General features: G+C 28.4%; 1 protein-coding gene across 2 annotated transcripts in view; it reads left to right on the top strand.

Moving 5' to 3' along the window:
- Positions 1–13,630, top strand: part of LOC129605281 (transcription factor Sp9) — a 77,630-nt gene extending 64,000 nt beyond the window's left edge. For both annotated transcript variants that reach the window (XM_055514938.1, XM_055514937.1), the window contains 2 exons: positions 11,457–11,764; positions 11,828–13,630. In XM_055514938.1, the coding sequence (XP_055370913.1) occupies positions 11,457–11,764; positions 11,828–13,121 (1,602 nt within the window). In that variant the 3' untranslated portion in view covers positions 13,122–13,630. The remainder of the gene's footprint in view (positions 1–11,456; positions 11,765–11,827) is intronic.
- Positions 13,631–17,028: the final 3,398 nt, after the last annotated feature.

Below are 17,028 nucleotides of genomic sequence, written 5' to 3'. Positions count from 1 at the left end.
AAGAAAATTATAGGGATGGGCAAGAACCAAGTGAGAGTCCTCACCGGCATTTTTACGGGTCACTGCAGGCTTAGGGGACACCTCAGTCGGCTGGGCCTGGAAAATGAGGATGCTTGCAGATTCTGTGGGGAGTATGGAGAGACCTCAGTGCACCTCCTGGGGGAGTGTGATGCTCTTAATCGTAGGAGGGGGGAGGTGCTGGGAGGCTTTGCTATAACAGTGGCGGAGTTACAGTCTTCTTGTCCTCACAAGTTGCTTGTGTTCATCAGGAGGGTGGGTCTCGAGCGTGTGTTGTAAGGCATGTCCCGCACTCGGGTGGGGGCGCACAATAGATCCTTATACGTGGTCGCGGTGCATTGTTGCCCCCGTTGCACCAATCTACAAATCTAGTAAATGTAATCATTTCTCAAAAAAATATTTCAACTTCGAAAAGTATCTTATGGTACATTCAATCCTATTGATATGGGAATTGTAGTAGGATGACAATAATTACAAAGTACTCAAGATGCAATGATTCATAAAGCTATTGAATGCGACTAGCTTAGTCTTGAATAACACATAACCGCACATTCATATACACCAATTTTTTTGGGTTACTGAAAAAAGTTGTTAAAAAAGTCATCTTAAGGGGATATCATGTCATTTGCAGTATAAATAAACGCCTTTTCGGCCTCATAATGTAAGCAGCATCATTTACTGAGATGATGAAGGGCAGTGGTCTTAAACATCCACCTATGAACAATTTGTGTAATATATTTTGTACAGATCAATGATCATCCATAGAAATCTACATTAAATATAACTTGCTCTTCTATAAATTAAACTGATTGAATTGGCAACCCTAACATAAAAAAATCTATTTTTTTGTAATTGGCTTTCACTGTTGTACAAATTAAAATGAACTACTATTTTGTTGCAATTTAAACAAAAGCCATAAAATCTTTGAAAGTGAGTGAATAAAATCAACTAAAATGTAAAATAAATTGTAGTTAAAAGTTGAAATAAAAAGTCATGGGGTCATACCGCACCAACTTTATCGCGTACTTTTGCTTGTTGGTGATCAATTTAAAAGAGTTTTATAAGATTTGTTTAAGATTTCTCTTTGTAAAATATTCTTAAAAGTAGTTGCGCCTCATAACTTGAGGATTTTCAAAGTTATTACTAAAGATTAACTACATTTTTGATTTGAGGATCGCCGTATCCCAGTACTTACATTAATTTTCTGATTTAAATATTCAAAAAAGTTAGAATCATAAATTGTTAATTAGAATCATTAATTGATAGCTTTAATAGTTGCATTCTTAAATGAGAAGATTTTAAGTGGCCTAAAATAAAATAGAAATCGAAATATGGAGCAGAGGGTCCGCATTATTCAATGTTTTCGCAACAGGTTAATCCTTCTTTTTTTTGCGCAGAATATCTCAAAGTTAGGTAAGACAATTCTGCATTGCTTTTTCATCTGTTACGTTTAATTTTTCTTGAATTTTTAATTTGTTTTCGGTTTATATCCCCTATCACAATTATTTAAGGTATTTTCCAATTTATTTTGCACAGTTAACCTGTACAAAGACTTTTCGTTTGAATTTATTTAAATTTGTTGTGGTAATACAATTTTAAAATAATCTTTAAATGTTAATCCATTTGCGTTTACACTAAACTATATTAATATTATTATAATTTTAGATTTCACGTTTACATTCTAGTTTAAGCCTGACATACTCCAATTTAAAATTTACCCTATTTTAAAGCAACATAATAAGTATAAGTAGTTTTGGTGCAGATGATTTAAAGGATAACTTTATAAAATGCAAATGTAAGGAGTTTTTTTTATTTTAACAACGGCAAGCAGCAAGAAATCTAGAGTATGATGAAATTCTTTTTAAAAGTAGCTAGAATATTAGTGATTAACTTATTAAATTTAAACTGCTTTTGTAATTTTCATACATAAAACAAAAATTTATTATAGGTAACTTGTTTATCCTCTTCCAGTTTCAAATTAAAATATTTTCACGTTTAAAATTACAAAACCAATTATTTAAAGTTTTTTCAAAACTTATAAAAAAACAACGAGACTCAAAAGTTTCTACAATTTTAATTTCAATTTAATCAAATTAAATTTAATGAGTTGGTCATGAAAATCTAATTAACTCACCTAGGCTATTAAAATAAAAATATGCAATTTAAGTTTTACATTTCATAATGAATACTAATAACTTCAGGGTGAAGTAACGAGAATGCTATATGCAACTTATATAAAAATAAATATTAAAAATGCTACTGGAAATAGCAAAACTGTAATATCAATGAAAATTGTAATTATGAGCAGGATTTTGACCAATTAATCATACACGAAAGTGATATTTTCCACTTTTTTAAAATTTATATCAAGTACAGAAATCAACTTCTGCCCCGCATAATTAATATTAAAAACAAAAATTATTTAATAATAGATTTAAGAAATTTGAAAATAACACCATTTCTTCAGGTATATATGAAGTCATAGATGAGTCTCTATCGCAGGACTTTTGAATTTATATAATGTCAAATATAAACCAAAGCTTTATGTCATTTTATTAACTCATTACATAAATAAATTCTTAAGCTATACTATAAAAAAACTAGATTAAAACGAGAAAAAATATAGTTGACCTTGTCAACACTGTGATACCCGTACGAATTTGTTATCTTATGTGCGAATAAATATGCTATAACTGACTATGGAACAGACTATTACTTTAAGTTGTCGTATTATCATATTAATTTATGTAAAATTTCAGTACTATGTGTTTTTCAAAATACTGTGTGTGCCAAACTACTATTGCAGTTGTATGGCAGCTACGAGAAAGAGCCAAGAAATTTTAACGCATTTTATCAAGCACATCGGCCCTACTAATATATTCGCTTGTGTGAAATATTAATAGTACAGCTATTATAGTTTCTGAGATATAGCCAAATAACTTTTGAAGTTGTACGACAGCTACCAGAAGGAGCCAAACAATTTCAACAACTTCTATCAAACACATTGGCCCTACTAATATGTTCGCTTGTGTGAAATTTCAATACCATAGCTTTTATGGTTTCTGAGATATAGCCAAATAAATTTTGAAGTTCTATGGCAGCTACCCGAACCAGCACCCCGATCATGTCCAATTTAAATAGGGTTCTGGCACTTATTACAATAAATCATTTGTGAAAATTTGGTGAACTTAGCTCAATTAGTTTTTGAGTTATCGTTCGGACGGACGGACGGACGGACAGACAGAGCTAAATAAACTCAGAATTCGACGCTGATCAAAAACATAGACTTGAGTCTATATCTAAGACCGTTATTTCTTAGCGTTACAAACGGTAAGGCAAATTTAGTATACCCTTCGAACATACGTTCGTACGGGTATAATAATTCAACTTTCCCACAAATAAAGCTGAAAATCTATCAAGTTTATATTATGATCCTCATCTGCGATCTTTGATCTTTTCTTGTAGGTATATTTTCTAGAATTTTTAAAATATTTATAAACTGGGAAGAAAATAAATACTCAAAAATTACTTTATAGCTAAGCTAAGCAATCTTGGTATCCAATTAAAGCATAATTTGAAGATTAAACGCCCTCTATTTGGATTTCACTCAACTACTAACTTGCATTAACCTTGTATTAATCTGAAAATATTTTATAATTAATAAATTTCTTTCATAAATTTATCAAATTAGATTTAAAATTTTTTTTCATATACTACCCAGCTAATTTGATCTCATTCTCTTGATATATAATATTCTGTAAAAAACAGGTACAGGTCCCAATTAACAGATTTGTCCCATTTTTGGTTTAAAATTTAGCGAGTAGTATGTCATGCGACTCATAGATGGAAAAAAACTCTTTTAGAGCTCTACATTTTTAAGAATTTTTTGGAAATTAATTAATCGTATGTCGCACCTGAGGACACGTAATTCTAAAATGATATTAAATAGTATTTTAAATATAATTTACATGGCAAGTATAGACTATAGGATTTATGTGTAGATGGATTTGGGAGATGGGTTTAGGAGTATGATAAAGAGCAATTATTTGCTTTAGCTTCCAATGAAATGAATATAAATCATTTTAAATGACAAAATGACTCTTTGTACAAACAATTTAACAGAAAAATGTTGAAATACATGTACGTCAATATTAATTGAAGTTTTTGTCTTGCGTCCCATAATTCAATATGTTTTCCAAATTTTTAATAAAAATATACACGTGAAAAAGTGTTGCAATGGACAGAAAAATCAAAATTTATTACAAATATTCCTTAATGATATAGGATTAAGCAATTTTGTTAACGTTGAGAAGAATTGCTACTTGGGTTGCTCTACAACAATATTTCTTTAGAAAATGGTTTAATTTTAACAACAATTTCTAATTCCATTCCACCATATTATTAAAATCCGTTTTCTCATATAACTCAGTTTCTATATAACCAATATGTTAACTTGATTATTAAATTAATTTTCGAAAAATTTTTACTTGATTGAAGAAATTATTTACTCGATTTATTAAGAAAATAACTATGAATTGCTAGTCAATAAAGGAAAATTGTTAACAATATTGTAATAAAGCTTCTGGGTTCGTTTAATCTCTTTTTCAATTTTTTTCCTCTTTTACTCATTTGTTACAATTTTTTTATACTTATGTAGATATGAGCTTGCAAAACTAATCCAAAACATCCATCTTTTCTAATCCACCCATCAATTATTGTTTTACTGAATTTTTTTCTACTTGTCTTTTACTGTTTTCGAATTACTTTTTTGTTGTTGCTAAAGATTAAAGGTATGTTTTTAATCTGAATTCAATATAAAAATTAAAAGACTTTACCTGTTCTCTTGTTGTATTGAATTTTTGTTATTGTTATTGTTGTTGTTTATGTGATCATGCGCGAGAATTCACATTGCAATTTTTATAGTTTATTTACTTTTATTTGCGGATTTTCTGTTTTTTTTTTCTGCTGAAATGCGATTACGCGATGTTAAGAGCCCCATAATTTTCTATCATCTGACTTCTAGTAGATTGTATGGTATTATATTTGCCATTTATAAGATAACAAAAAAATAATAATAATAATGATGCACATGAATGTGCACATGTAGCTATGTTTGTGTTAATATTGGATCCAGACCCAATAATTACACCTTTTGTTTTAAAAATGTCTGATGCCAAACCATGTTTTGAGTTGTTTTTTTTTCTTCAACATTTTTGTTTTGATACTCCATTGATTTTCATTTTGTGTAGGATGATGCAGAGAACTTGTTTCAACTGACATGTACATTGAAAATGCTGCATGTGCACATACACGAGTCTACATACAAAATTTTATGTGTCTTATTTTTTTTTATTAAATTGAGCTTTGAATTTATAATAAATTTTTTTTTTCTTTTAATAATTTATTTTATCTTAAAAATCACGATTTTTTGATATTAAAATAACATTTTAGAGGAAAAACAGATTGCAATTGTTGAAAAGAAAAAGATTTTGAAGAAAAGAAATTGAATTTTTTTTTTGTTGAATTGCAAATTGTTCTATAAAGCAGTTTGTAAAGGTTATGGACATATCTAGAAGCATTACATATCTAGAAACATTGATGCGCTCTTGAAATATGCACATGAATAGATAGTGTTAAGTTAAACTGGGAGAACCATTGAGAACATCGAATTCTTTGCTAAAAAATAAAATTCATTGACCGAATCCGTCAAATTTCAAAATACAAACAGCATAATTTTAGCATTAAGGAGCTTTTAAACTGTACTCACTTTTTTGAAAACTTGTCACTTCACTCTGACAAATTTAAATTTTTCTAGGTATGACAACTAAAATTCTTATTTCATGTTGGAAAATATTTTTACATCAACATTTAAATGTTATGTCAACTATACGTTATAAAAAAAATTCTTTACAGACCCCAACTGTTCTAAAATATTTTAATTTTCATAAAAAACTCATTTGTTCTAGTTATAAAATTATAATTCACATATTTAAAATTGAATTTTAAATGAAAAAATTTCGTATTGCAACTTGAAAATTTAAAATGTTAATCTAATTAAATTCCAATAGAAATTCAACTTTAATTTAAAACAAATCGTTTAACCACGAAATTACCCTAAAAATTCAATAAATTTTCAATTTTATTTTGTGATTGTGTCCATAGACAACGTAGAACTTAATTTTATTCTTGTTCATTAAGAAGAAAACTTATTCATCTCATTTACTAATGTCTGTATCTCTAAAAATTTATATATACATATTATGTACATTCTTCAGCAATCTATGTTGATTTAAATATCTACGCTTGAATTGGATTTCCAAATTTTAAAATTAGGAAAAGGAGAAAATATCCTGCTGAGAAAATTATGAATTAAAGCAACTTTGAAATTTTTAAAACAATGAAAAAATAAAAAGAAATTTAATTCTAAAATTGTTTTACTCTGTTGTATCTGTCTCCAAACCTCTTCAGACCACCTCAGTAGAATTATTAAATTTCTCATAATTTAATAATAAAAATAAGAAGAAAAAATATTGGAGATTAAAATAAAAGAACTAAAAATCGCGTTAAATTTCCAATGGCTTTCTTTCTTATTTCATGGCATGATGCATGTCACATTTTACGTTCAGTATCCTTTCCTCTGTCTATTCTATCATTTGTCTATAATGAAATGCACAGCATCCTCACCTTTCTACAATAATTTTATCATAATTTAGTTTTAATGCCTCCATACTTCTTATACATTTACCTCATATTTTGTGTGATTTAATCTGAAGTAATCCTTAATTAGCGAACTTCAATCCTTAATAAACCTAAAAAAATTTTACATGTATTTAGATGCCTATATATATACGAGTATTAATACAATAACCCATACCGAAAATATTGACATAATCGTCTCCTAATAAATTTTTTATGAGTTTAAACCTTCATGAAACACAAAAGAACAAAGAAAAAAATTATAATGTCCTTTTCTTTTTTTCGTTATAAACTTTCTTCCCTTATCCATTGTTAACAATAATTTTATCACCAACAACGCGTCAACAACATTCCAACTGTGTTGCTGTGACCATTTTGTAACTTATCCTCTTTGATTGTGTCCGAATTATATAATAAAGTTAAGTTAATTTGTTGAAACTACTACAGACGGCTAGTATGCTTGATCAAATGAAATAATGCAAAAAAAAAAAACAAAAATATTATCCAACTGTGTTTTTCGATTTACTCATATTGAGAGCATTATAGGGTAATAAAGAGTAAAAGAGATTTAAGTGATCCTAAATTTCCTATTCTCCCGAATCAACATTAAATAAACGACAAATTTATTAATTTTTGTTTTTCACTTTATTTTTATTATTTCTGGAGCGGCGTTTTAACTCGTAAGTCATCATCTTAATAAACATACGCACATATTTATAACGTCACGGGCGGTTTAGAGAAAAAATTCTGCTTTGTTGTTGTTTTCCTTTTTGAACAAACCATAAAAATCCCTTGCATATTACATAATGTGAGTGCATGCGAATGTGTTTGTTGTTAGTTATGTTGTTTACAATGTGTGTATACAATGCTGTTAAACAACAGGAGTCCATGCTGATTACGTCAAGAAACCGCCAAATGGAAATAAATCAATAGTCGATGACACTTTTTTTTTCATTTAAATTTTTCGATTTTATTTCTTTCTTCTTTACTCTTCTTCTATTTTGTTTTGCTTATTTTGTTAATAAATTTTCATTCTAAATTTTATTAATACATACATAAAATATGAATATGAACGTAATATAGGGTGTATCTGTAAATGTTTCTGAGAATATAGGATGGCAGCATACTTTAGTTAAGCCAGGGAAACCAAAGCTAAATTAGATTTTGCGATAAGTTGATTTCGATATAAAAAAAACGAATTAAAAATTGTTTGTGTAGGTCCATAACATCAATTATTTCTTGTCAAACTACTTTTGTCACAAAGTTTGTTTAACAGACTGATGAAACTTACCGCCTTCGAGAACCAGTTCGAAGCAGCTTTCAAGTAATTGATGCCCAACTACTACAGTAATTTGTCAAACATTTAATTAAAAAAAATTAGTTACACTCTCCGTAAGTTTACTAAAGTTCTACAACATAATCAAATAGAAGAGAGGCGCTCTTCTCCGCATTATATTTATTTAAACTAGAAAAAATTTAAGTTTTTGACAAATTATATCCTAAACCTAAGCCAAACATAATTTTGCGCGAATCAACAGTATTTAAAACGAAAAAATTCATATTTCAAACTACATAATGGAAAATAACCCTGTCTCTCAATGTTCATATGTATGTTTTTTTAATAATTAAAAAATTAACGAAGATGGTGTGTAGACAATTTTTTTTTCAAACTCGAAAGAATCATCAAACCGTCATAAAAAAGCAATCTGTTTAATATTTATTTATTTGGGACTTTCTTTAGACTTGATTAAATTTTCATATATTTTATTAGAAACCTAGATTAGATGTTGAAAGAAATTCGGAGTTTCTCGTTCCCATCCATGAACATGAAAAGAAAAATAAACCAAAAAACAATATTTTATTTTGAATCTTAAATTAAAAATTATTTTCCCAAAACTATAATGAAAAACCGAAAGAGAACAGAACACAAAACAAAAGGGCTAATTTAAGAGGAACAAAAAAGGAAATTAGTCAAAATTAAAAAAAAAAGTTGGTGCAACAAAAATTCAAGCCTTATCCGAAAAAAGTGATTAATCCAATCCTGTGAGAATTTCTTTTCTTTTTGTTTTTTTGTTATTTTCATTCTGGTTTTGAATCGACCTTGATTTTGAGAGCAATTTATCAAAATAATATTTTTCTCATTTATAAAATATTAAAATCTTTTTCGAAACATTATGTATGTACGTACACATGTGCAATAATTTTTTATTCCAAAAGATTTACCGCAAGACAAAGTTATAAGGTGCTCTCGAACCAATTCAATATAATCGAATCGATCGACCTATGAATTAATTAAAAATTAATTTTATTTGATGAATTCACAAAATAATAAAAACCGATTGTTTTCTTTTATAATTTTTTTTCAATTCTTAATCATATTTGGATTCTTTTTTATAATGAGTATATAAGATTCTATAGAAAAGATTTATAAGAACTGTAGGAGTCTTGTTGACAGAACAATCTATAAGAGGATTATGCGGTATAATCACAAAACTCGACCGAACAAAGTGATATAGAACAAAAAAGATGTTTATTGGGGGTGTAACCGCGTCCATATAATCCCATTTAAATTATTTTACGATAGAATTATGTTAGTGAAGCGCCGTGATTTAATCGTCACCGCAGGTTTTATATATTAGTAACGGATTGTGATATATTTTTGAATAAAATGGAAAATAAAGGTTTAAATATTGCGTTTTTTAAATTAATTTACAATTTAATCAAAATTTATTAAAAAAAATTAGTAAAAATTTTAGTTGCTAAGCTTTCGTTTCAAAGTAAATTAAGTTTTCCTTGCCTAATATTCATTAAATCTCGCAAGCCGAAATACAGAATTGCATAATTAATGTTGTCCTCAAAATCAAACACTGGATTTAAGAAATATTACCTTAGTTTTTCAATATAAGTTGAAGTAAGTATTTATTCCATTTGGTAATTTGAGATTGAAGATTGAAACAATTAATAACATGCGCAATTTTAGGCGACGATATTTTAGACTTAATGCTTATGACGATATTTATGACTTAACGTAGATATAATCATAATGTATCATAAGATGATACATATCAATCTTGACTCATTTCCTCTTTCAATGACTTGATACCTGTATTCAAAGCGTCCGTAAATTGTCGTAAACTATTATCACATTTGAAGGTCGTTAACCTGATATTAAAGATTCACTTTTTCTTAAGCTTAGAATACGTCATTGTTGCAGTTACTTTCGGAATCGAAGTCACTAGTTCGGTTTAGTGGAGAACTCTCTAAAAAACTCCCGTTATCTCTCGTTGATGATATGAACTGACAATTGGCAGTCCCTTTCTCAATAAAAAAAGTTCGGGTTTTGAAGAACTTACATTTTATTGAGATTTCCGTAAGATCTAGAAGTGCATTTGATGGATTACACTACCATTGTAGACGGCGTAATTCCAAAAGTAACTGTCACATACGTATATTCTATACAGTAATAATTTTAAATTACTAACTAACAAATTTACTCTACTTGTCATCCAATTCAGTTTCTGCTTTAAACTTCTTAACTTTATAAAGTTCAAGCAATTATGAAAATTTGTTTATACAGGGAGTAAGACAGAATCTAATCTCTTAATTTTTTTAATTTCGTGTTAATGACCGTCAACATACCCAAAATAAAATGTTGGTGTTTTTTTATTTATATTTTAATGACTTCCTTTTTTTTTGTTTTTCAGTTCAGTTTTTGATCATTAAGTTTTTGACATGTTGCATTTATTTCTCCTTTTTCTGTATTCATTTTTTACAGCTCTCAGTTTTATTATTTTATCCTTAAACGGTTCTTCTTAATAACTCATAAAAATGTTCCCATGTCATATGCATTTGAAAAGAGCAACCAACAGAATAAAAATAAAAAAATGTTTTCAAGATTCGCAATTATGAGTTTAATAGCTTCGAAACTCATCAAAAATGTTCGCTACTTTTTGTAATTTTTATTGGGAATAATTCAAAAACTTTTTAAAACAACTTGAATCGAAAATTTATTATGAATGAATAAATTAATTTGTCTATATGGAAGAATGAAAACCCCAAATCTTTAGAGTATGTAAGTTTTTTTCCATCTTTTTTACTGCGCTGATTGAGGACTAGGAACTTCAGTTAGCATGTTTAAAATAGAATACATACTTTTAAACACAAACTAATACATACACCAAAAACTAAGTTGCTTTATACTTAGGAAATTGTAAAATTGGGTGCGATACAAACCGCGTTTAAGAATAATAAAAAAACACAACTGGGTCTTGGGAATGAGTTAATTGACAATAATTCTTGGAATTAATTCTAAAGTTTATTTTTCATGAAGAAAATAAGAGAAACATAAAAAAGAAAGATAAAATAAAAAATCGTTAAAGTGGGAACACAGAACGTTACGCTTACTGATAACATCAATCTCATCAACTCAATTAAAATGTCCGACAAGTTTCTTAGAAATAATTAATTTCTTTAAATGATATTTCCTTAAATGATATTCAGAATTTGTGGTTGGTATTTTATAGCTAGCTATCGCAACTTCTTAGGTGTCATTTTTATTTTACATTTTATATGTTTTTTTATTTTTATTTTTAAATAAATTTTGCTAATTGGACTGATATTTCATACGGAGAACGTGTCATATTTGACATTTTAATATTAAGAATTTATTAAATTTCAATAAAGTTTAAACATTTTAATATTAATTCAATTTTAATTTTTTGTTTTGCTTTTTCTTACATCAGGATCATCCCAGTTTACGTGGTACACCGCTTGCAATGTTAGCAGCACAATGTAATAAATTGTCAAGTAAATCACCACCACCACTAGCTGATGCTGCTGTTGGAAAGGGATTTCATCCTTGGAAAAAGAGCCCAACAAATGGTTCTAATTCAGGTAATAACAGTGGGCCAGGAAGTAATGGTTCAGCTAATAATAATGGTCAAAATTCACCTTGTGCTATTTCATCTTCTTCACCATTATCCGTATCGAATAACGTCCAAAGATCTTTACCATCAACTACAATTAATTCAATGTCAAATATTTCTGTAAGGTAGGTGATCAAACAATTCTAAATCCAATTTTTTCTCACAAATAATAAAAATTTTTATTTCAGTCGACCGATAACATCATCCTGTTCAGCAGCAGTTTCTACCCCATCATATGGCAGTGATTTATATTTTCCAAGTGCAACAGCATCACCAACAGTGGCTGAAAATCCACATATGCACCAAGGCTTTTTAGGTAAAGTTGAAGGTGCAGCATTTGGTTCTGTTTATTCAAGACATCCATACGATTGGCCATTTAATGCAGTCGCAGGGCCACATAAAACAGAAAGTGTTAATTCTGGTTGGTGGGATATGCATAGTGCTGCTGGAAGTTGGTTAGATATGGGTAGTGCTGCAGCAGCTGGTATGCATTCAACAATGGCAAATTATGCTACGGCTGGTTCCGATTATTCATCATTAACACATTCTTTATCAAATACGGCTCATTTATTAGGATCTGGTCAACATTTACTACAAGATACTTATAAGAGTATGTTACCAGGGCAAGGTGTTGGCGGATTCAGTTTACCTCATGCAACAAGTCCAAATACTCCAGGTCAAGCGGCAACCCCTAGTACACCATCACCAAGATCACAACGAAGATATGCTGGTAGAGCAACATGTGATTGCCCTAACTGCCAAGAGGCTGAACGACTTGGACCAGCTGGAGTTCATTTAAGAAAGAAAAACATTCATTCATGTCATATTCCGGGCTGTGGTAAAGTGTATGGCAAAACAAGCCATTTAAAGGCACATTTAAGATGGCATACTGGTGAGCGACCCTTTGTATGTAATTGGCTTTTCTGTGGTAAACGTTTTACACGATCTGATGAATTACAACGGCATTTAAGAACGCATACAGGAGAAAAACGCTTTGCTTGCCCAATATGCAATAAACGATTTATGCGAAGTGATCATTTAGCAAAACACGTTAAAACACATAATGGTGGAGCAACAAACAACAACAACAATAATAATAATAATAACAACAATAATATTAAGAAAACATCATCAGAGTCATGCAGTGATTCAGAAGAAACAACAAATCAATCAGGTGGTAATGTTAATGCTGGTGGTCCCGGGAATAACATTGGCATTTCCAATGATCAACAATCAATTCACCATACAGGTCAATCACATCCGGGTACACCAACACATCCTGGTATGACACAAATATCCAATCATCATATGAGTGGTTCACCTTCTTTAATGCAACAGCAGCAACATCATCATCAAATTTCACATCTACAACAACAACAACAGCAGCAACAACATCATCATAATCATCATCATGCACCTAGTCCCGGTTTAATTGATCATCATAATAATTTAGATATAAAACCACCTCATAATTTAGTTTGAGGCTCACTGGGACCTCTTTTATTCTCAACACAAGTTATGGGAATGGGGTCCTTTAATTAAATTTTACATAAAATTGTAAAATTTTTAAAATTAAACGCAAACGATATTATAAAATTATAAAAATACAATTTTGTTAAATTTTTGTAGTGTATAAATTTTGAAATTACTAATTGAACACTGAAGGTGTTTGATAAACTTATACATATTTCATTGTAAACATAAATTAATTAATTTCGTACGATAGCCTTATAGAGAATGTTTTGTGAAGTAGATAGCAAGCCTGTGCATTAAAACGCATGCAATATACAAATGGCTAAAGTTTAAATAAAGAAAAACATATGTAAGTTCTCAATTCAGGAACTTTCTTTAGTTCACACTCTAGATTCAAAAGCTTCTGGAACCATCACTAAAGAGTAATTACTTTATAACTATATACACAACTCTGAAATTTATCGAATTTTCGGAACTCTAAATTTATAAATAAGTTATTGTTAAAATTTACCTTTTATTATTAAAATTAAAATTGTAAATATTCCACTTAAATGAAATTGAAATTTTAATACTTAAAAATTAATTAAAATTATTGTATTTGTTAAATAGAAAACAAAAATTGTATTTCTTAATAGAAAGCAAAAAAAAATGTAATTATAGTAACTTTTTCAAATCAATCAAAATTTGCATAAGAAAAATTGAACAAATTCTTTTAAAAAATCTTAACATTCGGTAAATAATTTCAATTTTAAACTCTTAGTATGTTGTTTAACACTCAATAAATTGACGTTACGTCAATTTGATGATAAAAAGTTCAGTACTACATGAATATAGATTGCTGATTGCACTGTGTATTCCAAGCTCTAAACTGTATAAATGTCTACTCAAAAATTTAGCAGGCACTCCAGAAAGCCTAGAAAATTCAGTGTAAAGTTAAAGTGCCAATTTTATGACTGTAATTTTTTTGGTACCTTTACAATGTAAGTACATTTATTGCATAACAGTTGAAAATTTGTCTTATCTTTAAGAAAATACAATATAGATACTAGAATCGACATGTGCATCCTATTCTAGAAAACAAAGCGCAGATTGTATTATATTACTATAATATTCTAAATTGTCAAATACATCAAGCAATTTTAGCATAATTGTACTTTACAGTGGTACTCCAACTCATTGAAATTGTACGATTCAAATTACTACGAGTATAAAACAAAATTTTAATTTCTAGAAGAATTTTTTCAAAATTTCAATTGTCAAATTTGTTCACATGCTAAAAGAATTAAAATTGTCAAAATTTTTTCTTTGTGTTAACCTTTTAAATTCACATATTATGCAAAAACAAATCTTAGATAATTAAACTTAATCAAAAATAATTAATAAAAAAAAGTAATTTACTAAATATTAAAACAAAAAAAATTATTATTATTATTTATTTTAAGTTTTTAAAATGAAATTTAAAAAATGCTTAAATTAAAGTCTTTAATTTTTAGAATAACAAATTTATTGAATACTTTAAAGGAAATAAATGAAATTTATATAGATTTTTATTTAAATAAAATAATTAATTGAAAATATCAAACGTATTATGGAATTAACAATTTTTATTGTATGTAAAAATAATTAAATTAAATAAATTTTATTAAATAAATTCATAAAAAAATTCAAAAATTATAAAAAATACAATTGTAAAATTAAAATTTTAAAATAATAGAAATAGGAAGCTAAATTTTAATTTATATGAAATTAAATAGAGAAAAATTAAAAATAATTTTAAATATAATAGAAATAAGAAAAAAGAATATATTGTAAAATAAAAATATTTAAAAAAAATTTTATTCAGTAGAAAACAAATGAAAAATGAAAAAAAAAATGAAATACATATTAAATATTATGTGTGCAACTTTAACTTTTGTTGTAATTTAATATTTGCTTCAGAAAATTGAGTTTTTATTCATCTAAAACCAAGTAACTTCAAACAATTTAAAATTCTAGTTGTGTAAAACAGATGTCCACAACGTGACATATTAAAATTATAGAGTTCCGTTGATATCAACACCTCCCTTAATTTCTTATTAAATATTTTTGATCGTTTAATTTATTTTATGGCAATTTTCGTTAATTCAATTCTAGGAATAGTTCAAACTTATTTGAATGCTCGAATATTACACACTGCACACACTGAAAATATAAATGGTTCGGAAATTACTGTGCAAATAAATCGGAGATTGCGCAGATTTTTAATTTTCATAACAATGTCTTTAATGTAAAACTTAATTGAAATTTTTGCACATTGTTTAAATTTCTTGCACATTTTTAACGTAAAATTATCGGTACAACGTGCATTAACAAAAAACCACCGAGCATTTGTGTAATTCACTCACGCTTTTCATAACCTAATTTTTTAATTAAATGACATCATAAGAACAATACCTCATTCTACGTGATATGGTAAAGAAATCTGAAATGTAAATTTCTTAAATTGAGAAGACGAAAGCTCTAGTTTCTATTTGAATGAAAATAATCACACAGTCAAAATCCAATCTTTTAAAATTTTAATCACAATAGTACCATTTTATTTGGACTTCTCAATTTTTTCCCCCAATTTTATTTAAAATCCATAGATTTTTTTTTAATTCTCCTCATCCCATCAACAATTTTGGGTAATAGGCAAAGAATTGAAAACATCTTTCAGCTCATTGACTTTTCCGTTTCACAAAAAGCAAAAAAAAAACATTTTTTCTTTGCTAAAATGTGAATCGTTTTTTTAGAGTTGCTGTTTTTAGTATTGTTCTTCCTGCAATGTTTTCCCTTACGACATAATTTATGACTTTTTTTAAGCGTATGTTACTTTTTTTCGTCGGTTGTTCATTTTACAGTTCGTTTTTTATTATTCAACCCCAACAAAATAAAAAACAGTATTTTGAAGAAAAAAAATCCAAATTAAACATTAGTTACAGACATTTATGAGCTTCCGCTAAAAATATGCGTTGCTAAATCAAATGACAAACATTTAATAAATGTTTTTTTTTTTTTTCTTAAAAATTAAAACGTTGGAATACATAAAATTTTCGTTTGGAAGGGTTCATGTGAGAAAAGTGTAGTTCAACCCTGTCACCCAGCACTAGACAAATAGAAGACCGATCGGCATGCACCCTGGGGCACGTTTCTCCCCTCTAAATCTATCCAAGTTCATTGGCAAAGATCCGGGCCCCTCTGTGAATTCCCCCACTCCATCGCAAAGATATTCTCTCAAAAAGTGCCTTATGTTTCGCATCAGAGCGACCTACTCGCGGAGCACGTGTAGGACGCCTTCCACCACTCCAATGTCTCGGCATCCCTGGAAAAAATCCGGTATGAAAATATCTAGCCTCCTTGCCATCTTTCCCAAAAACAATGTCCCGTCAAGATAACATCTACAACATCTTTGGAAGGTTATTTTTACTACGAACGTAATTTATGATTATTCCATTACAAATATTCAGAACAAAATAATTCGTGATTGACAATTGATATTCGTAATTTTCCAAATGTTCATTAAAATGATGATTTCCAAATGTCTTGCAATAGTTATTTCAAAATGACGTAAAAACAATAAAACCAATTTATTGTTCAATCTCGTCTCTTACGTTATTAATTACTAAAAAAAGGAACTAGCGAAACTGCTAAAGGTATTCTTTATTTATAATTTGAAATACGAGTAGTCTGGTTAGTGTGATTTTATTTATAGGACTCAAAATTTATGGCGCGTTATTTAAAAAATAATTATAAGTTTGGTTACAGACATATGAAAAAATGCTTGGTCCGGTCAAACAAAAAGGAAATCCTAAAGGTGTGCAAAAATTATATGAGAAAAAGTGAGAAGTGTATCTTCACTCTTGTGATTAACCTGCTTCAAATTATCGCAATGAAATTA

Source organism: Condylostylus longicornis, unplaced genomic scaffold (genome assembly GCF_029603195.1).
Source record: "Condylostylus longicornis isolate FDR11 unplaced genomic scaffold, ASM2960319v2 ptg000013l, whole genome shotgun sequence".
NCBI classification, from domain to species: Eukaryota; Metazoa; Arthropoda; class Insecta; order Diptera; family Dolichopodidae; genus Condylostylus; species Condylostylus longicornis.
Note: the sequence above shows the minus strand (reverse complement) of the source record. Positions and strands in the feature narration are given on the sequence as shown.